The 18,639-nt window shown below is 36.9% G+C and overlaps 1 protein-coding gene across 1 annotated transcript; it reads right to left on the bottom strand.

Moving 5' to 3' along the window:
- Positions 1-206: 206 nt before the first annotated feature.
- Positions 207-15,802, bottom strand: EFHB (EF-hand domain family member B). Its single transcript, XM_074150783.1, has 13 exons — positions 15,737-15,802; positions 15,370-15,432; positions 14,339-14,482; positions 12,356-12,536; positions 11,624-11,734; positions 9,560-9,689; positions 9,098-9,181; positions 7,277-7,344; positions 5,701-5,855; positions 4,706-4,913; positions 4,162-4,362; positions 3,467-3,648; positions 207-371 (listed from the first exon to the last, which is right to left on the bottom strand). Exons 1-13 carry the CDS (start codon positions 15,800-15,802, stop codon positions 207-209), a joined length of 1,758 nt encoding a protein of 585 aa, XP_074006884.1.
- Between the last annotated feature and the right edge of the window lie 2,837 nt (positions 15,803-18,639).

The raw sequence follows: 18,639 nt of genomic DNA, 5'->3' as shown, positions 1-18,639 counted from the left end.
CCTCCTCTATTCCTATGGATATCAGTTCCTACTTCCTAGAAGGATAGCAGTAAGATTCATGTATATGGGGTGAAACCTACTATTCAGAAAGACAATAAAGAGTGAATTCCAGTTCTGTAAACAAACATTATGGAAAATGTTTATTGTATTCAGCATCAGAATTATGACTGATGTCAATTTAAATAAATGCAATGCCCAGGCTAGAATTAGCAACTGGTTTTGGTGTGTGATCCATCTATCTCATCCAGTACACCCCTGATACTTTCTAGACAAACCTCTTCATTCTGATGTTTCAAACAGGCTTCCTTCCATATCTCTTCAAACCTTTCATCTGAAATGTTCACGCCAACGTTGCGGAGAATTTGTGCAATCTACAAAATAATACAATTCACGTAATTCTGGTCAGCATTTTCTTTATATAGTCTGGCTTTTACATGCATTAGCAATCTCTATACGCCAAAGAATATTTTTCCACTCTTAAATAAAATCTACAGACCACATTCTGTATCCTTAACCATAGAAGTTCCTATTTAAGTAAATCTGCATCTTATTGGGATGAAAGCTGTGGTGTGCAAAATTGTCTTCAGTTAATAAAGTAATGTTGATGCAACTTCCACATTGGAAAAATCAAACACAGAAGATCCAGGGAAAAATAAACATTTTTGAAAAGCCCTAAGTCAAGTCCTGTTTATCCACTGTATTTTTACTGTTTGCAGTTATCGACACAAATTAGATTATTGTCTGCATTTCAGAGAAAGAATACTATAAGCAAGATCTTCAGTTGGTATAGATAAATGGATGAAGTGACTAAAATGAAATGGTTCACATCAACTTTGGGTCTTGCTATAGTTTTGCAACAAAGTAATTCAACAGAAATATTTTTTTTCCTATCTTTTCTCACTTGGATGCTTCCTACTGCACTCCTTATTACACTGACCTGTTGACTTACTAGAGGAAGGTGGCTTTAGAAGAATATTGACATGACTTGTGTTTTTGTTAGTACTAGCAAACATTTGGCTTCTTCAGTTGTATCGTGTGTGTATGCACATGGGTGTTATATTTACGCTCTGGAGATTTTATGCATGCTTTGTTTGTCATCTTTCTCTGTCTTTTGTATAAATATAGGCCTGATTCACAGTACAGCAAATCTGCAGCTTCATTTTAGCCAATAAATCTATGACAGTTTATGCCAGCTGAAATTACAGGAGGAAAAAACATAGACTAAATAAATGTTGTTTCTTTAAGCATAGGTGTTGTTTCAGTTAAATCAATAATATTACTCATGAGGAAAAGAAACCAGATTTGATCTAATGTCTTCAACAAGCTAGTGAAATTTAAAAGTTAAACTAAAAGTGATATTCTATTACAACATACCACTGCAGGGACCATCAAGGACTACATGCCCTCATAACATGCCTTCACCATATTAAAATACAACTTGGTCCCGGCTCATCAACAGCCATAAAATAATCACTGACTAAACCACAGACTATGAAGTGTGCAAATGGGATTAAACTGACCCTTACCTATTACCAACATGGTCATGTTGAATATAAATTACACGCTATTACTCAGTTACATAACTTCTATTCTCTTCAATAGACTAGGATGAAATCCAGTGAAGAAAACAGTAGGCCCTAGAACTATTTTGTTCTTTTGTAACATGAAGAGTCACCTCAGGAAACTGCTTTATAGTCAGAATTCGCATTCATTTCTCCAAGCCTATACAAAAACTGGTAGCATGAATGACTTGGGGGGTAATTAGCTATTACATGTTTGAAAATATTAATACTCCGTATCAAAATAAATCAAAGACTATCACTAAAATACTGAAACAGTCCATTTCAGAAGTATAGGGTGATTTAATACACTTGGAGGTGGTTCTGTATTGAACTCTGTATGACCTGTATAGTCTACAGTGGAGTATGGCATCTCAGGCCACATTACAACTGCGGAGAAGAGTTCTGTCTAGTGCTTGACAGGTATAATGGGCTTCTCAATGAAGCATGAATTCTATTTCCTGTTAGCTATATTCTGCATGCACGGATTTCCTGCTTCTGAGCTAGATTATAAAATGGTAAATGCTCATGTACACAACATTCTGACAAGCCATTTTATGGATATGTATAGAACATGACACCACACCTTTTACATCCCCAGTCACTAATTAGCAACATTTTTTTCTGTAAAATACATACTCAAGATCCAGATCCACTTTCAAATGTGACTGAATATTTAATATAATGACTAGTAGAGAGGGATAGGCTTTCAAGGCTTCTTTTTTCATTTTAGATTGGAATTTCACATTTCGCACAACTGTCTCATAAATTGTATTTCAGGCAATGAAGTTATCTCTTAATATTTTTTTTGTTAGAAAATGCATACAAATGTACAAGCAAAAGAGTAAACAATACAGAAGAAGCAGCAAAGTTGTATTAGTATTTATGTGGGAGGAACTCTGGGCTGTGAGATAACAGAGTGGTAGCAGTCCCCAAAGATATCGGGTAGAAAAATCATGGAGTTGGCAAGTAAGTCCCTACAGTCTCATGTCCTATCTTTCTCTTCAGAAATACGAAACAGCACAGCATTGGTGTGTGATTCCCTCTATCCTCTACCACTGTATAAGACCTTTGAAGATCTGAGCCTACAACAGTGACTCAACAGAGAACTTGAAAGGTATATTCAAGCAGTTTGCTGAATTTGCCATTAGCAAAATCTGCAAGTTTGTTTGAGGAGACACACCTTGGGTAAAATTTTCCACTGAACTATCCCTCTGTGATAGAAACCAGTCTGACACACCTGTAAAAATATTCTTGGGGGCTTTTTAAGACATTTACTCATAGAATCATAGAATAACTTAGGTTGGAAGAGATCTCTGGAGACCACCCACCTGACCACATGATCACAACAGGGCTAACTTTACCATTAAACCATGTTGCTTGGGACCTTGCTCAGAAATTTGAATATGTTCAAGGATGGAAATTTCACAACTGCTTTGCTCTTCTCGCATTGCAGAAATGACGAGTCATAGAGTCTTAAGCCCTAGATTGATTACAAACCCTCGTTTGACACAGCATTTAAGCATGTGAGTAGCAACAACCTGACATACTTCCTTATATTACTTACTGACATTGGATCTCAATAAAATTAATATCTACCACCTTTATGAATAATTATGAACATGAAGAGTACATATTTTTCAGGTGGTTGAACGGATGTAAGGAACGATTGGAGTGTTTCACTGAATTTCACTGAATTTTTAGAGTTGGAAGGGACCATAAAGATCACCTAGTCCAACTCCCCTGCTGAAGCAGGATTGCCCAGAGCATGTTAGAGCAAATTGTGCTCTAAAATTCATTGTCACAATGAATTTTACAACCTGTTTATTTGATAATATGACTTTCCACTCCCACATGGCTAGAGGTATGCTTATCTTGGAAGAACATCCTGAAGAAATGCACTATACCTCTGCCTTTGGTCTTGTTTTAAAAAAGTCTCTTTCATATACTCCCTTTTGACTGAAGACAGAAGGGAACAATAATGTATAAGCATCGCCCTCATCACCATAATTTGTTCTGTCACTGATGCGGCGAATTCGAGGAGCAGGAATATCTGAACGAATAGTTGGAACACCACACACTGGATAACCTGTGGAAACCAATCAACAGGTAGCATGGAAAAGCTAGTATGTAAAGATAATGCCAGGGAGGATAAAACATTTTGTGTGAAATGAGAACAAATTTGATACTTCTTCTCACATAGTTTCAATAAGAATTCTTATAATTTTATTCCTGATCTCTTTTTTCATATTTTTAGAATTCCTAGCTTCAGCTACATCATGAAGCATGACAACAGGAAATCTTGCAGTAATATTCTAGTACTTATCCAGTACTTCAGCTAAAAACATTTTAGGTGATTCCAAGAAGACACTGTTCTCCTAAAATCACTAGCATAATCTCTCAAAGACATCTAGACTAACTTTCATGGTTTGAATGGATTAACCATGCCAACCATCCAAGCCACAATCCAAACCAAATTTGGTTTAGATAAATTGACTCACTATTGTACATTAGCAGAACTTATAGCAATACTTTTTAAACTTGTTCCTGATTTTGTCTTAAATAATGCTCAGAAGTGACAAGTACAGACCACTGTACTTACAAGTTGCTGGGAGACCACCTACTACAGCATTATACTGAGAAGAAGTTGTTTGATAATTTGCAAATACATTATCTGTTGATCTCGTAAGTGTTTTTGGTGTCTTTTCTGAGCTTCCAGCTTCTTTTAACTCAAGATCTTCCTGGTTCAGCAGTGGCTCGACATTTGTGTCTTCTGGGAGAACAGGAGCACCTAGATTTTTCCCTCAAAACAAAAATTATGGTACAGCCAGGATTTATAATTATAGACTAACAGGTAAAAACCATTGCTTGAATCCTTGAAAAACTATAAAGTAGGTAACATAAGATAATCAATCTGCATATCTGATAATGATTCTATTAGATTTTTAACTTCCTCCTGATTTATGGGACATTCTCAACATGCAACGCAGAACTCCACGGTTCTGAAATACATTTGTATCTGGTGACAGGCGAGGACTAAATCCTACCCTTCTAAAGGAGCACCTAGTCTACACCAGCAATGTCCTTTCAATAGCTGTTGTAAGAACAAGATCATCCCCAAAGTTTCCCAGTATTAAGCAATCTACCTTTTGTAATTATTTTTTCTTCAAATTCTTTAACAGCCATTTTGTCTTTCCAGTTGAGAAAGTTTGCAAACTCCAGATAATTAATCAGACCGTCTTTATCCAAATCACAATAGTCAAACAAGGAATCCAGGAGCTCATCATCTAGATTCAGATTAAACTGATAACAGGACTTTCGCAGGTCATTCTTGTCTATCATTCCATCACCATTCTATTATAAATAAAATAAAACAGTTGTTATAACAGCCATTATAAAAAGGTTCCACCAAAAGTAACACATACCCATATCTGCTTATATGTAAAGACATATATCTCTGTCTATAGATACAGATATAGCGCCAGGCATACCATTCAGAAAAGTAACGTTGCTGAATACGAAAAGAAACCCTGAGTAATTTAGAAATTAAAAATCTGAATATAAAAGTGTCAATAAATAATTTTCAACAAATACTACAGTGATTTGAGATTAAAAGAAAGTCAGTGTGATGGGGTATTGTGACCAGATAACAATCTAATCATAAATGTTGAAGCAAAGTCAGAATTTCTTTTGAAAGTAAGGCATCAATCATTCTGTATTCATTGCAACTAATGTTATATATGAAATGTCAATTATAATTGAGAAAAACAGAAAAGATACGAAATTCTTGGTAACTCAGTCAAAAAGTACAACTTGGAAAAAAATACAAACATAATCCCTTCAGCCGTATCTCTTTTAAGAAGAAATACCAAATTTTGAAGAAAAAAAACCCGCTAATAATGTTCCTGCTCCTAAGTCCCTAGCTTGGTGTTAATTTGGATACTCCAAATACTGTTATGAAAGGCTCTAAGTACTGTTGTGTTTCATTCCATAGCATATCCCAGTATATTAAACATACAATAACTTGTCTTTATAGTCTTCTACATTTGCCTTGCTATGCTTGTCTTTCTTCATGTCTCCATCTCCATAGCACAGGAGATCTAATGTCACACATTCCTTTATATTTTTTCAAAGCACTAACCTTATCATAATGCCTGAATGCTTCTAGTAATATGTCAAAATTCTCATAGTTAGCTTTCTTCAAACTTTGCCGAACTGCAGCCAAGACAGCTCGCTCTCTGTCTTTACCACGGAGGAACTCACATGGAACCCGGCAGTGAAGAAGATCACCAACGCCTATAAAAATGAACACTTCCTCTATTAGTTGCATGTATAGAGAAAATGGACATATTAAAAAAAGGCTTACAGTCTTAAGGAAAACGGTAATTTCAGTTTTGAGATGCTGAATTTCAGCACTACTGAACATCTGATATGGCCATTGTATTAAAAGATCAAATGGTCCATATGATGATTTCTGCTCATATGCACTTAATATCAAAAATCTTGAAACATCTTAATATAGCTTCACAAATCCATCCACTGCTTCCAAAAGCTTCTGACAGCAGTAAAATTTACTTGATGTCCAGACAGTTGACAGCAAAAGAACATATATTATTAATCTATCACTTCTAGTCTGTCGTATTTCAGGATACTTACAAGAAACAATGGAAAAGCCAATGTAATATTTCAGATATACCATTGATTTCTAGAAAGACAATGTGCTATTTTTGTGTTACTCTTCCCATTTTCTATGTACCCTAACTTTATTAGTTATTTTAAACAATTTGGCACACCAAGCTACAGTCTTCATCTAAGTCCTCAAGACACCAAGGTCACTCTCTAGAGTGCAAGTTCATTCACAGACCAGCAACAAATGGTAGCAGCTCATCTAACTCCCTTCTAACACCAATGTATAAGCACTATTTTCTAACTGTTAATAATTAAATTTTTTTGTTCAGTTTCTTCTGTTGTTCCTTATAGGACAAGCATACCTACACATTTGAAATATTTAACTTTATTACCCTACATAGTAAAGCCAGTATAAAAGCTTATGCAGAATTTGAAAAAGCCTTCTCTGGTTTTGATTAATTAAATAACTGAGTCACTTATATTTTTTGCTGCCTAACTACTCACTGTAATCCCTAGTCATTAAACATAATATTAAACCACCATCAATCCCAATATCGGCTATTTGAGTTAACTAATTTTCAAAATTTTGTCATAATGAAAGTTCCTAAATTTTTATTTTCATTCTGTTTTCTGTCTCTCTGCTACCTTCAAAAACTTCTTATCGTTCTTATTTATTGCTTGTTATTTTCACTCTTTTTATAGAAGTGCTGGAAAAATCATTGAGAGGAAAGACACAAATTATTTCAATAGCCATTTTAACCCTGTCATTTAGATGTCAATATGAGTTTTCTACCATTTCTCATTTTGTTTACGTTCATATACAGAGGCTTTAAAAAATAAAAATAAAAAAAAACACCCCAAACCATGAACATCCAAAAATTAATGTTTCTTTATTTCTGAAATTCATTTTTTTTCACTAGTAATTTCTATTCTTCTCAAATTTTCCCTCAAAAAAAATATTGCCACTCTTTAAATTTTTGTATTTTGCCTCTAAGATTTTTGGAAAGTTATATACTACACAACTAACAGTAATTACTTCAGCATAGTTTCATCAACAATATAAGATTTTATTCTGCCCCTGAACTTACCACATTCATCTGGACGGAGTAACATTCCAAATGTATGGTCTGGGGGAACATTCATAGTTTCTGCTATACTGTCAACAAGCATATTTCTTTGTTAACTGCCAAACAGTTTATTAATAGCCAAAACAAACCCTATGCTATTATTTAAAAAATGTGATTATCTGTTACGTAATTAGGGATAATACACATTGTTCACCCGAAATTTATCAGTACTTTGGTTCAAAGTTGCCGTTCCAGAAAAGCATCCCCTTATAAACCTGTTTAGAACATTTGCCATTCTTAATATAACACAACTAAATGTAAACATTAACTTTTTGAACATTTATACTCATTAAAAGGAAAAACATTCTATGCTCCAATCTTTTTTAAAACAATGACAGAAATGAATGAGAAAAGTCCTTATAACATATCAGTCAAATAATAGGAATGTTTAGGACAAAACAGATCTCCACTGTTTTAATGTCTCCAAATAAACTACTTTCACCAAAAGTGGAAAAACTGAATCATACCTCACATGCTTTTTTACATGCAATTTTGTGTCTACCTGGAAAACTTGGCCCAGTTTTATTTACTAGAAAATTAAGATGCTATAAGGAACATTAAAGAACTGTTTGTTTATTTCTTAATTTGAAAAAGAGGCAATGCTAATTTTATCTCTATGTTTAATAATTAAAACCGTTACATGAATCAGAAATTGCCATCAAAATTGAACGGAGAATCAATGCTTTGTTCTACAATACAAAACAAACAAACAAAAAAACCCACACAGAGATGGAGGCACTGTGATCTAAAAACTAATATGTGCTTTTTTCTTTTATCACTTTCATATTACACACAGGATGTGGATGGTGTAAAATTCACTAAATAAAATCAGGTTCGCTTGTATCTGTCTTGTAATATTAGTGCTCGGTTTGAGCTTGCACTGCAACTCATATTCCCTGACTGATCGTACTGCCTCGTGTTGCTCACCCTCCAGATCTGCTTCACAGTAAGCTGGGACACAGTGAAGGAGAGGGGAGAAACTGGCTCACATTTGTGTTCACTCCCTACAGGTACAATGGGCATAATTCTCCAGAGTCATTTAACCCTGTGATCTTGAGCTTAAAATTAAATTTTGCGACCAAGGTCAATAATGTTGTTTGTGAGTCTTCAGATACAATTTTGCAGAAATCTAGAGCATCTGCAAAGACAGTCTTTGTATACATTCAGGAGCCCTAGATTTGTAGCACAGCTGGATCCTGACCACACTGTACCTTAGGACTACTGAAGCTCTTCCTAAGCATTGTTTTCTAAAATTAAAAAGCTGTTCCAGATGACCTGAGGTTTATGAAGCATAGTAATGATTCAACTGAGATCGATATATGCTGCAAGATAATAACACAATTTAGTTCCATGTCCTTTTCCAAGGAAGTAATACAGTGAGAATACAAGTGATGTAACAAAGATGACCAAAAATAGTGTCAAAGTAAAATGGTCAAATCTCCAAAGAACAGGTGAGACACTTCGGCTCTTTCAAACCTTCCTAACCGCAAAAGGCAGGAAGAAAAAGAATGAAGTGTTACAGTGTGCTTCTAATTTGCTTGGTGCAAATATGACCAAGTCAGATATAGACCATTTCACCGCATAGAAACAATACAGTCCTCATGAATAACTTGCATACTTATCAGACTAATTATGGCAAGTAGAAAGCCCCTTTCTGTAACTGAGTGCTGCAGTGGAAACATTGAGCACACAGTTATAATTTTACCCAAGACAGAAAAAAATATTGGAGACCTGGGAAACGTGAGTGAATTTTGTTCTTGGAAGGTATCTTTGCTTACTTACGGATCAAGGACTTTTCCAAGCTGAGGTTGAAATTTTTCCTTAAAACCATCACTTCGTTTTGATACAATTTTTGCTGCTTTTTTCCTACAAATTATGAAAATAACTCTCACACATATTTGTTAAACAATATTCAACAATTTTTCAATGCTATTAAAAAATATTGTTATATGTTAGAAGGAAACAGCAGCTCCTCTGCTGCAAGACAAACGCAAAGTTAGTAATTGAAAAATCTTGCTATTTAACATCAAAGATGTCTTTACATAACCCTAAAGACATGCCAAGTGCTGTTATACTGTGTTAGAACTGATTTGGATGAACTATTCTGAAAATTACCCCTCGCATTTTCTGTTCAGCTCAATATAGCTAAGGATGGGATTGTAAAATGTAAAATTATCTTCAAATATGAAGACTCTTCTTGAGAACTCACACCACTGATTAACTAGCTAACTCATTGGAACTTACAATTCCAGATCACAGAGCCAGTTTAGGGATTTGGATACATTTCGCCCATCTTTGAAGTGAGGAGTTTCTTTTCCATAAACAAAAAACTTGCTGAAGTTTGGCGAGTCATACTTCCTATTTTTTGGTTCCCCTGTGGAAAAAGTAAGCATTTCAACCTGTATAAAACACCTCAGGAAGAAAGAAGTACCAAGTATCTTTATTCTTAAAACAAAACAATGAAGAAGCAAAGGCAAGTAACTAATTAACAATTCTGTTCAATTAAAGAGAACTAATCTGCATTCCCCATGTTTATTAAGTAGTTAGGAATAACCTCATTGTCAAAAGTGAAGATAAAAGGCAAAATAAAAAGCAAAAACTGCTTCAGTGGTAAAATAGTTGGATGTCCTTTTATGCTTGACTAAAGACAAGCCCAACAGAATTAATGAAAAAATACAAGATAGCCTAAATAGTGAGGGTCAGGCAAACAAATCACTTTATAACATCCATACCTGAGAAGAGACGTATACCATTTAATTTACTATTTTTTAAAAAAAATGCTAAGAAAAAAAATGTTTTTGAGGTGCTGCACTTTCAGATATACCCTTGCTATGTTGACTTCAATGGACATTTTGCCACTGACTTCATTGTAAACAAGATACTGCCGTTTCTGTTCATGAATCTATTAATCCAGTCTTGCCTGTAAAATGAAGTTTCGTGTACAAGAATATCACATAAGTACTCTACGTAAGTGAGCTGCAAGCACATATTTCTTCCTGCTGTTTTCAATCACCTTTTGAAAAGAATGGCATTTAGAACTTTCAAAAAATATTGTTCAGTGCATGCTTTCTAATAAGAGTTTCCTCTAGCTGTATGTTATTGTTATTGTTCAAAAATGGGGCACTCAGTTGACTATTTTTTTTTTGCAGTCTGTCTGGTTTTGGTTTGGCCTCTGCATGATCTTGTGGATGGAAGTTACCAAAGGAGACAGAAATAGGTAATGAGTAATTCCACTAAAATACCTAATAAAGGTGGGGAAAAGGGGAAATAAAATTACAAGTTTGTAACAATTTATACCAATAGTATAAAATTGTACCAATAGTGCTTGTAGTAGAACTTCTCAATGAGAGAACACAGTACTGTAATTTCACTTCTATGTAACTGCTTCCATGGAAAATTTACATTATTACAACTGACATCTCTATTGAAGTTTCTGTTCGGCCTACACCTACAAAACTGTTGGTACTAGCGCAATGGGCAATTTTATTATAATACTGTTCTTACAGAGCAGCAATGTAAGTCTCAGCCTGCGGAAATGATAGAACTGGGAAAAATAGAAATGGCTGCAAAAGTAATACATGTATTTCATTTCAGAGTGTTGCCACTCTGTTCCTGTGCAGATCTATGAAATAAAGTGTAACCATCCCTGAGCAGACCACTTCACACAAGTACAGCCCTCAGAGGCTGAAGCAGTGGAAGGGCAGAGACAGGGGCTGTGGGACAGACTCACAGGCAGGATGCTGTAGGCTGAGGAACCTGCATTCCAGAGAGCCAGTCAGCAGCCTGAAATTCCTTGTAACCAGAGCTTGATGATGAGCTCCCCATCAGAAAGTCTAGCTGCCCTGAAATTATGCGTAGATCCTGATAAAAGAGAAGAACTAGAGGCAAAAGTACTGGAATGGGTTGGGCTCACAGCCTGAGATTGCCATCAATGGCATAAACACCAAACTCAATAGGCAACCAGGGCACCTATGAGTTTATAGTTTCCTGGAAATACTTTGGTCTTCAAATAGCAGCCAACAAAAATCAAGCTTCCAACGCCTTCATTTAGTTCTTACACTGCATAACACACCCACCATGAAGCAATCTACATTTCTAGAAACAGGTCATGCTCTCTTGGTTGCATATGAGGGTTTTTTCACATCATTACTTTTCCAAGGCATTTACATTATACTAAAACAGTAGGAAAAAGTAATAGTTTATATCTCAAACAATAGCATACAATATGTGTTGAAGACAAAAGAAGTACAAGTACCTTAATTTATATTAGAACTTTTCTCGCTGTTTCTTATTAGCCCTTGAACTTACCCACAAAATAATCATTGTGTGACACAACATACAGATTGTGTCCTTCTCTGGAGTCTTTATCCACTTCCTCAAAAGTTTTTGGTGGATTTATGAGCTCTCCAGCTGACACATCTGGAAAATAAGGCATAAATATATGGTTGGGGGAGGTAAGGGGGATGGGTGTTCTGTTTGGTTGTTTCCTAATTTCAAACAGTATCTTGTCAGAGAAGATGCTACTACTGTGAAAGAATGATACTTTTTACCACATTTCTAGTTAATCTATAGGAATCTTAGATCATAATGACATGGGACTAGGGAAAAAAAAAAAAAAAAAATCACAGAAACTTAGATGAACATAACTGTTGCAAGAGAGCTACATGGTCAACACATTTGTGATTTGCTCTAATCTATGGAGGAAAGACTCACAGGTCAAGGTAGCATCTTTTATTAGACCTATTAGTATAGTTGGGAAAAGGAAGGTAAGTTATCAGGTACTAAAACAGTTCTCCAGGAAAATCTACAAAGACAGATGTGGAACAGAGCCCAGAGCCCTGCTAGCTACCAAATGTTCTCAGCTGCTTGTTTGTTCATTGTAACTGAAAAATACTAGTACATTTTTATGTCTTTCAAAAACTGCTATAATAACTATTCTATTAACCTGGAATTGTTGGAAGCATAGAATATGTGCTAGACACTAAATTGCAGATTATTTTGGTTTTAGAAGACATATGTTTTAACACTAGATTTTCCTACCTTGGACAACTTTTGTTCCAAATGTAGTATTAATTATATCCAAGCCCTCATGTAACATCGCAGATTGATCATGTGATCTGCCCAAGGGTGCTTGACGATTACTAAAGTAGATTGCTTCTTTTTTGTCTTGTGTGTTTTGTTGAAAATTAGTTTTAGGAAGTGGATTCATCAATGAAGCTGCCTGAAGACATCACAAACAACACAAGGGGCAGGAAAACCAGTCAATTTTAATCTTTCATACATCAATATGGCTATCCCCCTCACACATACACAAACAAAAGTTTGGTCTTAAGTGTTCTAATGAGACCTTATGTGATTACAGTGACATAATTTTATCACCAAGTTGCAAAACAAAACTGTATTTTGAGCGAAGACCACTAATAACCAATGCTATGCTAAATCTCCAGCTAAATAAAGTACGTATGGTGACACAATTTTTTACTTTTATGCAAGTTTTCCCATTTGCAAATTTATAAAATTTCAGACTGCAGCCTTTCCAATCTTAGTGTATATTAGAAACTATAGTCAAATTATAATATGACCAAAACTGAAGTGTGAAAATGATTATAGTTATAACATCCTTGGAACAAAGCCTTCTGGTGCTTATCATTAAAAACATCTATTGTCTAATGGTTAAGACTGTCTATTCTCTAAACAGCTACTCCCAGTTCTGCCAATGGATAGTTTAAAGACAGTATTGCAAGATATACACTAATATTGCATCCTAAAATGAAACACCAAGAGAAATTACTTCAGCAGGGTTTTCAAACCTTAGTGCTAGGTTGAACAAAATTTTTTTCTCAGTGTATACACTGGGCTTGGGTAAATAGAAGTTACTTGTAAAATTAGGTCAACTTAAGGCGGGGAGGCAATTTTTAAAAAAAGTTTCCAAAAATGTCAAAACAGGGTATTTTGATCTTCCCAAATCATTTCATTTTTCAGGCTACCCATCAAAGTAATAGGGACTCCAGAGAGGCTTTATTACTAGACTCCTTTTGAATGTTATTTAAAGAAATAATGAAAACAGTAGTAGCAAATACAATTGATCCAAACTCACACTTAGACAACTCACTAAGAGTCCACCTCTTCATCCAATTAATATTGAATTAATAATGCAAAGTGAAGCAGTCTTCAACAGATGTTACAGGCTAAACAAACCAATCCATTCAACATAAAACTTCTGAGTTTTATGAGTTTTACTAAGAACTTGATTTTTTTCATTTTAGATATGTCAATACATGTCCTATTCAATATCCTCTAGTATCAGGACTTACATGTTTCAACCTGAAGATTTATTTTTGAGACCTGAACTCCTCTTTGCCTCAACTTCTTCATTTGTAAGATTAAAAACTACTAATTTACAAGCCCAGCTGATGAAATGCATCATAAAAGTGTATTTTGCTAATATAAACACCATTTTTAGAGATACGAACAATAATTATGTGATAAAATCACCAATGATCTCTTCAGTTGTCCGATTACATCTTACAGAAATAATTTCTGAAGTAAAGAATAGACACAAAATAGTCTGATGTATCCAAAACATCACTTTAACAAAATCAGTTTCAACCCAAAGGTAAGGAAGAATACATAATAATCATACGGAACTATATGCACGTTCTCACATAACAGTTCTCTTGCTAAGAGCGCAACAGGTTTTACCTCTGTAATCAGTAAAGAAGAAAGCAGCAAAATTTGTGGGTAGGAGACTGTTCATTAACTTAAAAGTTGAAATGAAATTAATAATTCAGTAGTTATTGCAAAAGTTATTTGATAAAAGTCACTGAACTTCATGTGTTTTCCTATTCAATCACGCTAATTAAATCCTATGAACTGACTTCAGATTCACAGTGGTGAAATATTGCAGTGTAAATCACTCAACTATGTACCTTTATCCCTGACTATGAAGAAATCGGTTGCTTTTATTAAATACATTCTTAAGCTGTCCATTCTTAAACAAAAGTAAACGAGTCACATTCTTACACTGAGCGAAGAACGTGACTCTATGCCATGTGTCAAGTGAGCTGCAATGTCAGGATCATCTGCTCTGCCGTAGAATATTCTTTCAACACCAGGAGCTGGATTTGTTGTATTTCGAAACTTTCGCACAGTAGTTGGAGTAATGGGCTATATATAAGGCAAAGCAAAAACAATTTTACAACACATATTCACAAAATATTAATGCAAAGAAAACGTACTGCAGCCATTTCAGTGTGATTCCACAGAGGTAAGAACAAAACACGAGGACGTTTTAGGGCTGTAACACATGTACACTCCTGCCGATGCTGATATTCTGAGCATAAGGTCAATATGGCCCAGCCTAAATTTTATCAAACCAGCAACAGAAGTAACAAGACAGCTGCTAAGTTTCAACTTTCTGCTTCCATCTTTAAGATGGGTATACTTCATGAAAAGTAGATGTTATATTTATCAACTTCAGAAACCTTTAATCTGATTCACAACAACTCCACCATCAATGAAGCAATTTTAGAAATTATTTTAACCACAGCTTGGGGTTTTTTTTTTAGTTACCCTTTTAAAGGGAGAGCTGCTATTTAAGGGATCCGTTTGTGTTTCAGTGCATTCTGACTCTTCAGGGGCATCGGGAAGGGCCAGTGAGAAACACAATTCTGAGGAGCACCCTTGATAAGGAAGAAGGGCCTCCATCAGAAGTAACAATAAATCCTAATAATAGTCACTATAATTGTATCACGAGAGAAAAACAGTCTAAAACAATCCTATTTAGTCCCATCTAAGCAGGCATGGTTATTTTGTAAAACACGCAGAGTGAAAAATAACTGCCAAAAGTGTTTTACAATCCTATTCTCTATGATCCCCTGTGACAAAAAATAACATTCGGAAAAAAAAAAAATAGTAGAAAACATGACCAAGGTTTTACTGATTTTTTTTTATTTTATTTTATTTTTTTTTTTTTAGGGCCTGTCTCAAAGCACAATCACTAACGGGAAATTACTACAGAAGTTTCACAAGGAGCATCTGAAAAACCAACTCACCCTGGGTAACACCTCGGTGAGGCAACTCGCAGCCGTCTCGCCAGCGGGAAACAACTTTCCAGCCTAAACAATACAATCAAAATATAAGGCATAACCGAACCCATTGTACTAATGAGCACAACTAGTCAAACTGTCACATGACACCTCGCACAAGATGTTGTCTAATTGTCCCCCGTTCTCATAAGAGGGCAAAGAAAAGGGGCTAGGGGCATTTTTGTGGGGAGAGAAGGAGGCACCGCAGGGAAACGCGCCCGCCTGCCCCACAGGCTGCCTCCAGCCCGCGGCGAGACCCCCGTCTCAGAGAGGCGCAGAGAGCGGGCGGGCCGCTCCGGGGCAGCGGTGGGACCCCTTCGGCGAAGGCACTCACGGCCGACAACTCGGGAAACCTCTCGGTGAACTTCCCCTCGTAGATGGGCCGGAGCTGCCCCGCCATGGCGACAGGGGACCCCGCCGGCCGTTTGCCCCGCTCGCTTGGTAACGGCGCCGTAGGCAGCGGTGGGAGCGCCCGCGCGGGGCGGGCGGGGCGGCCGCCCTCACAGCTCTCCGGCCATCTCACTCGCACCCGGCATCTACTGCCCTCCGCCCTCACAGCCCTCCCGCCATTTCCTTCGCACCCAGCACCCACCGTCCTCCCCCCTCACAGCCCTCCCACCATCTCCCTCACACCTGGCACCTACTGCTTTTCCCCCTCACAGCCCTCCTGTAGTCTCTCTCGCACCTGGCACCCACCACCCTCACTCCATCTCCCTCACACCTGGCACCCACCATCCACACACACACACACCCGGGACTCCCATCCCTGGAGAAAGTCAGAAAACAAGTTGCACTTAAGCTATTTTGTAACTATCATGATCTAAGAAAATAATTAAGGTTCAACTGCAGATGTACGTTTCCTAGACCAATGCTCTAAAGTCCTTGAAAATCCACCAGCTTTCAGACAGGCAGGTTAAATCATCTTTGGTTTGAAAGAAGATCTTACATGGTCAAAAGCCCGCTTGAACTTTAAATCTTTATTAATTGTTCTAATGAAAACAATACAGCCCCTCTCACAAATGTCGTCATGTGTATAAACCTATTAATCATAGAATGGTTAAAGTTGGAAGAGACCTTAAAGTTCATCTAGTTCCAACCCGTGGGCAGGGACACCTCCCACCAGACCAGGTTGCTCAAAGCCCCATCCAGCCTGGCCTTGAACACTGCAGTGATGGGGCATCCACAGCTTCTCTGGGAAATCTAATCCAGCGCCTCCCCACCCTCATAGTGAAAAGTTTCTTCCTAATATCTAATCTAAATCGATCCTCTTCCAGTTTGAAGCCATTACCCCTCAACCCATCACTACATGCCCTAAAATATAAAGTATTTTGTATTGAGACTGTTTCTCTAAAGAAAACTGCAACTCCCACCTACGCAGCCACACAGATGTGGGTGACAGAAGCCCGTCGGCACTACCCATATATCAGGACGCATGAGCGCTCTTACTGTTTGTCTTAAGTGAGTCAACACATCGTATATCTAAAGCACTGTATTTGCCTTTCAGAAGCAGATGTGGATTATTTCAGAAAAGCAGGGTGGGTAAGACTGAACAAGTTTCACCACTGTTTAAAAGCCCCTCAGCTCTACAAAGATTCTCCTCTCAGGTGACATTCAGTAAATGTTTCCCTTCTTCACAGCAAAACATCTAAATTTAATCACATCCTGCTCCATTCTCTATAGTCCTGTGACAGCAAAACCAATTTTAGATAAACATACAGACCTTAACCGTAATTAATTAATAAACATTACCAGCTGTTGACATTTTATTCTTGGCTCTAACATTTGTTTGATAAGGATTTAAAATGAAGGCAGCTAAACTAAAACTGAATTCTCAGTGACTCTTCCCTACGAATGGAAGATGAGAGGCTCGGGCAGCGATTGCTCTGATGATGGGGCCACCAGGCAGTAGGGGTGCCTGGCTGCCTGCTCCGGCTGTCGGAAGCATCGACGGTGCATGTCAGTACTATGATCAGCGAGCTTCTCACACGCCTGAACGTAGCTTAATTTTCTCCAGGTAACATATGTTATCTTCAGCTATTATCTAGCTGTGACAGTTGCTGGCGGCCTTTTTGAAAAGTAGGTGTGTTTTTCTGCTGTAGACACGGCTGGACAACACCGCTAATACAGAACATCTACAACCACTTGGGAACTAAAGAAGCTCTCGTAAACTTTGACACGTTCAGTTCATTTATACTTCAGTTACATTTGTTGTTACTTAGAGTGCTCCTGCTAAATAAAGCAAAAAAATTTTGGTAGTTTAATAAATAAAATAAAATTATCAGTCACGTCTTGCCTTGAGATCCATCTGGTGCAATTTCTATCTACTAAAGGCTAAATTGTGGTTTGAACAAAACTGCAGGTGTTAGAAATCAGGGATGGATTTGATCTGATTGAGAGAAGTAACTGGCTAAAGATAAAGCTGTCAGAAGAGGGATCTATTTATACTGAGGAAGAAGAAAGTATAGTATCACCAAAATTATACAGTAATAGTAGGACACAGGAAACTAGGACTTGAATTTTTATTCTTGTGTTTGTTGCATTTCTAGCTGGCTGTCTACCTGTGCTCAAGGTATTACCATTTTTGTACATTGTGTTATTTCTGATTTATATTTTTATGTTGTTTTTTTCTCCAGTAGGTGGCTACACTTGCTAATTGAAAGAATCCACTCTGCCCCGATGGAGTGGGTTGTGTCAAAAGTAGAAAAATAGGACCTGGCCATGTAAAAAGAATGCCTATTGCAGAAGCAAGTAGAGCAGAAGACCTCAGCCTTCTCTGATTTGCCCCTCTGTTTTTTTTCGGCAGAGGTGCAGGTCCCTATGAATCAATTTGAAACCTACTAACAAGACACATGGCTTCTCTGGGCTGTCTTTCACACACTTCTTGAAAGCAGACCCTAAACCCCCTCAGACCAAAAACCCGCTCTTAGAAATGCTCTTGATTTGCTAGCCTCTTTGAGGAAGAGGGAAACGCCTCACTGGCTGCTTTCCACGAGAGATGCATCCAGGTGCCAAAGAAAGCAGGAAAACATTTTTAACTGCAGGAGCTGCTTCTATTATAAATTAATGTCACAGAGTGGATACTGTAGAAAACTGGCTAGTAAAAAAGCAGACAAGAATACACCTCTCCCACCTATATAAAAAAACACTCTACTATTAATCTCTAAAAACTGCATCCATATTTTGATGTCCGATCAGAAAAAAAAATGGTATTCTTTAAAATGTGAATCTTGAAGTCAC

Source organism: Numenius arquata, chromosome 7 (assembly GCF_964106895.1).
Source record: "Numenius arquata chromosome 7, bNumArq3.hap1.1, whole genome shotgun sequence".
Taxonomy (NCBI): Eukaryota; Metazoa; Chordata; class Aves; order Charadriiformes; family Scolopacidae; genus Numenius; species Numenius arquata.
This window is presented reverse-complemented; position numbering and strand designations above follow the sequence as displayed.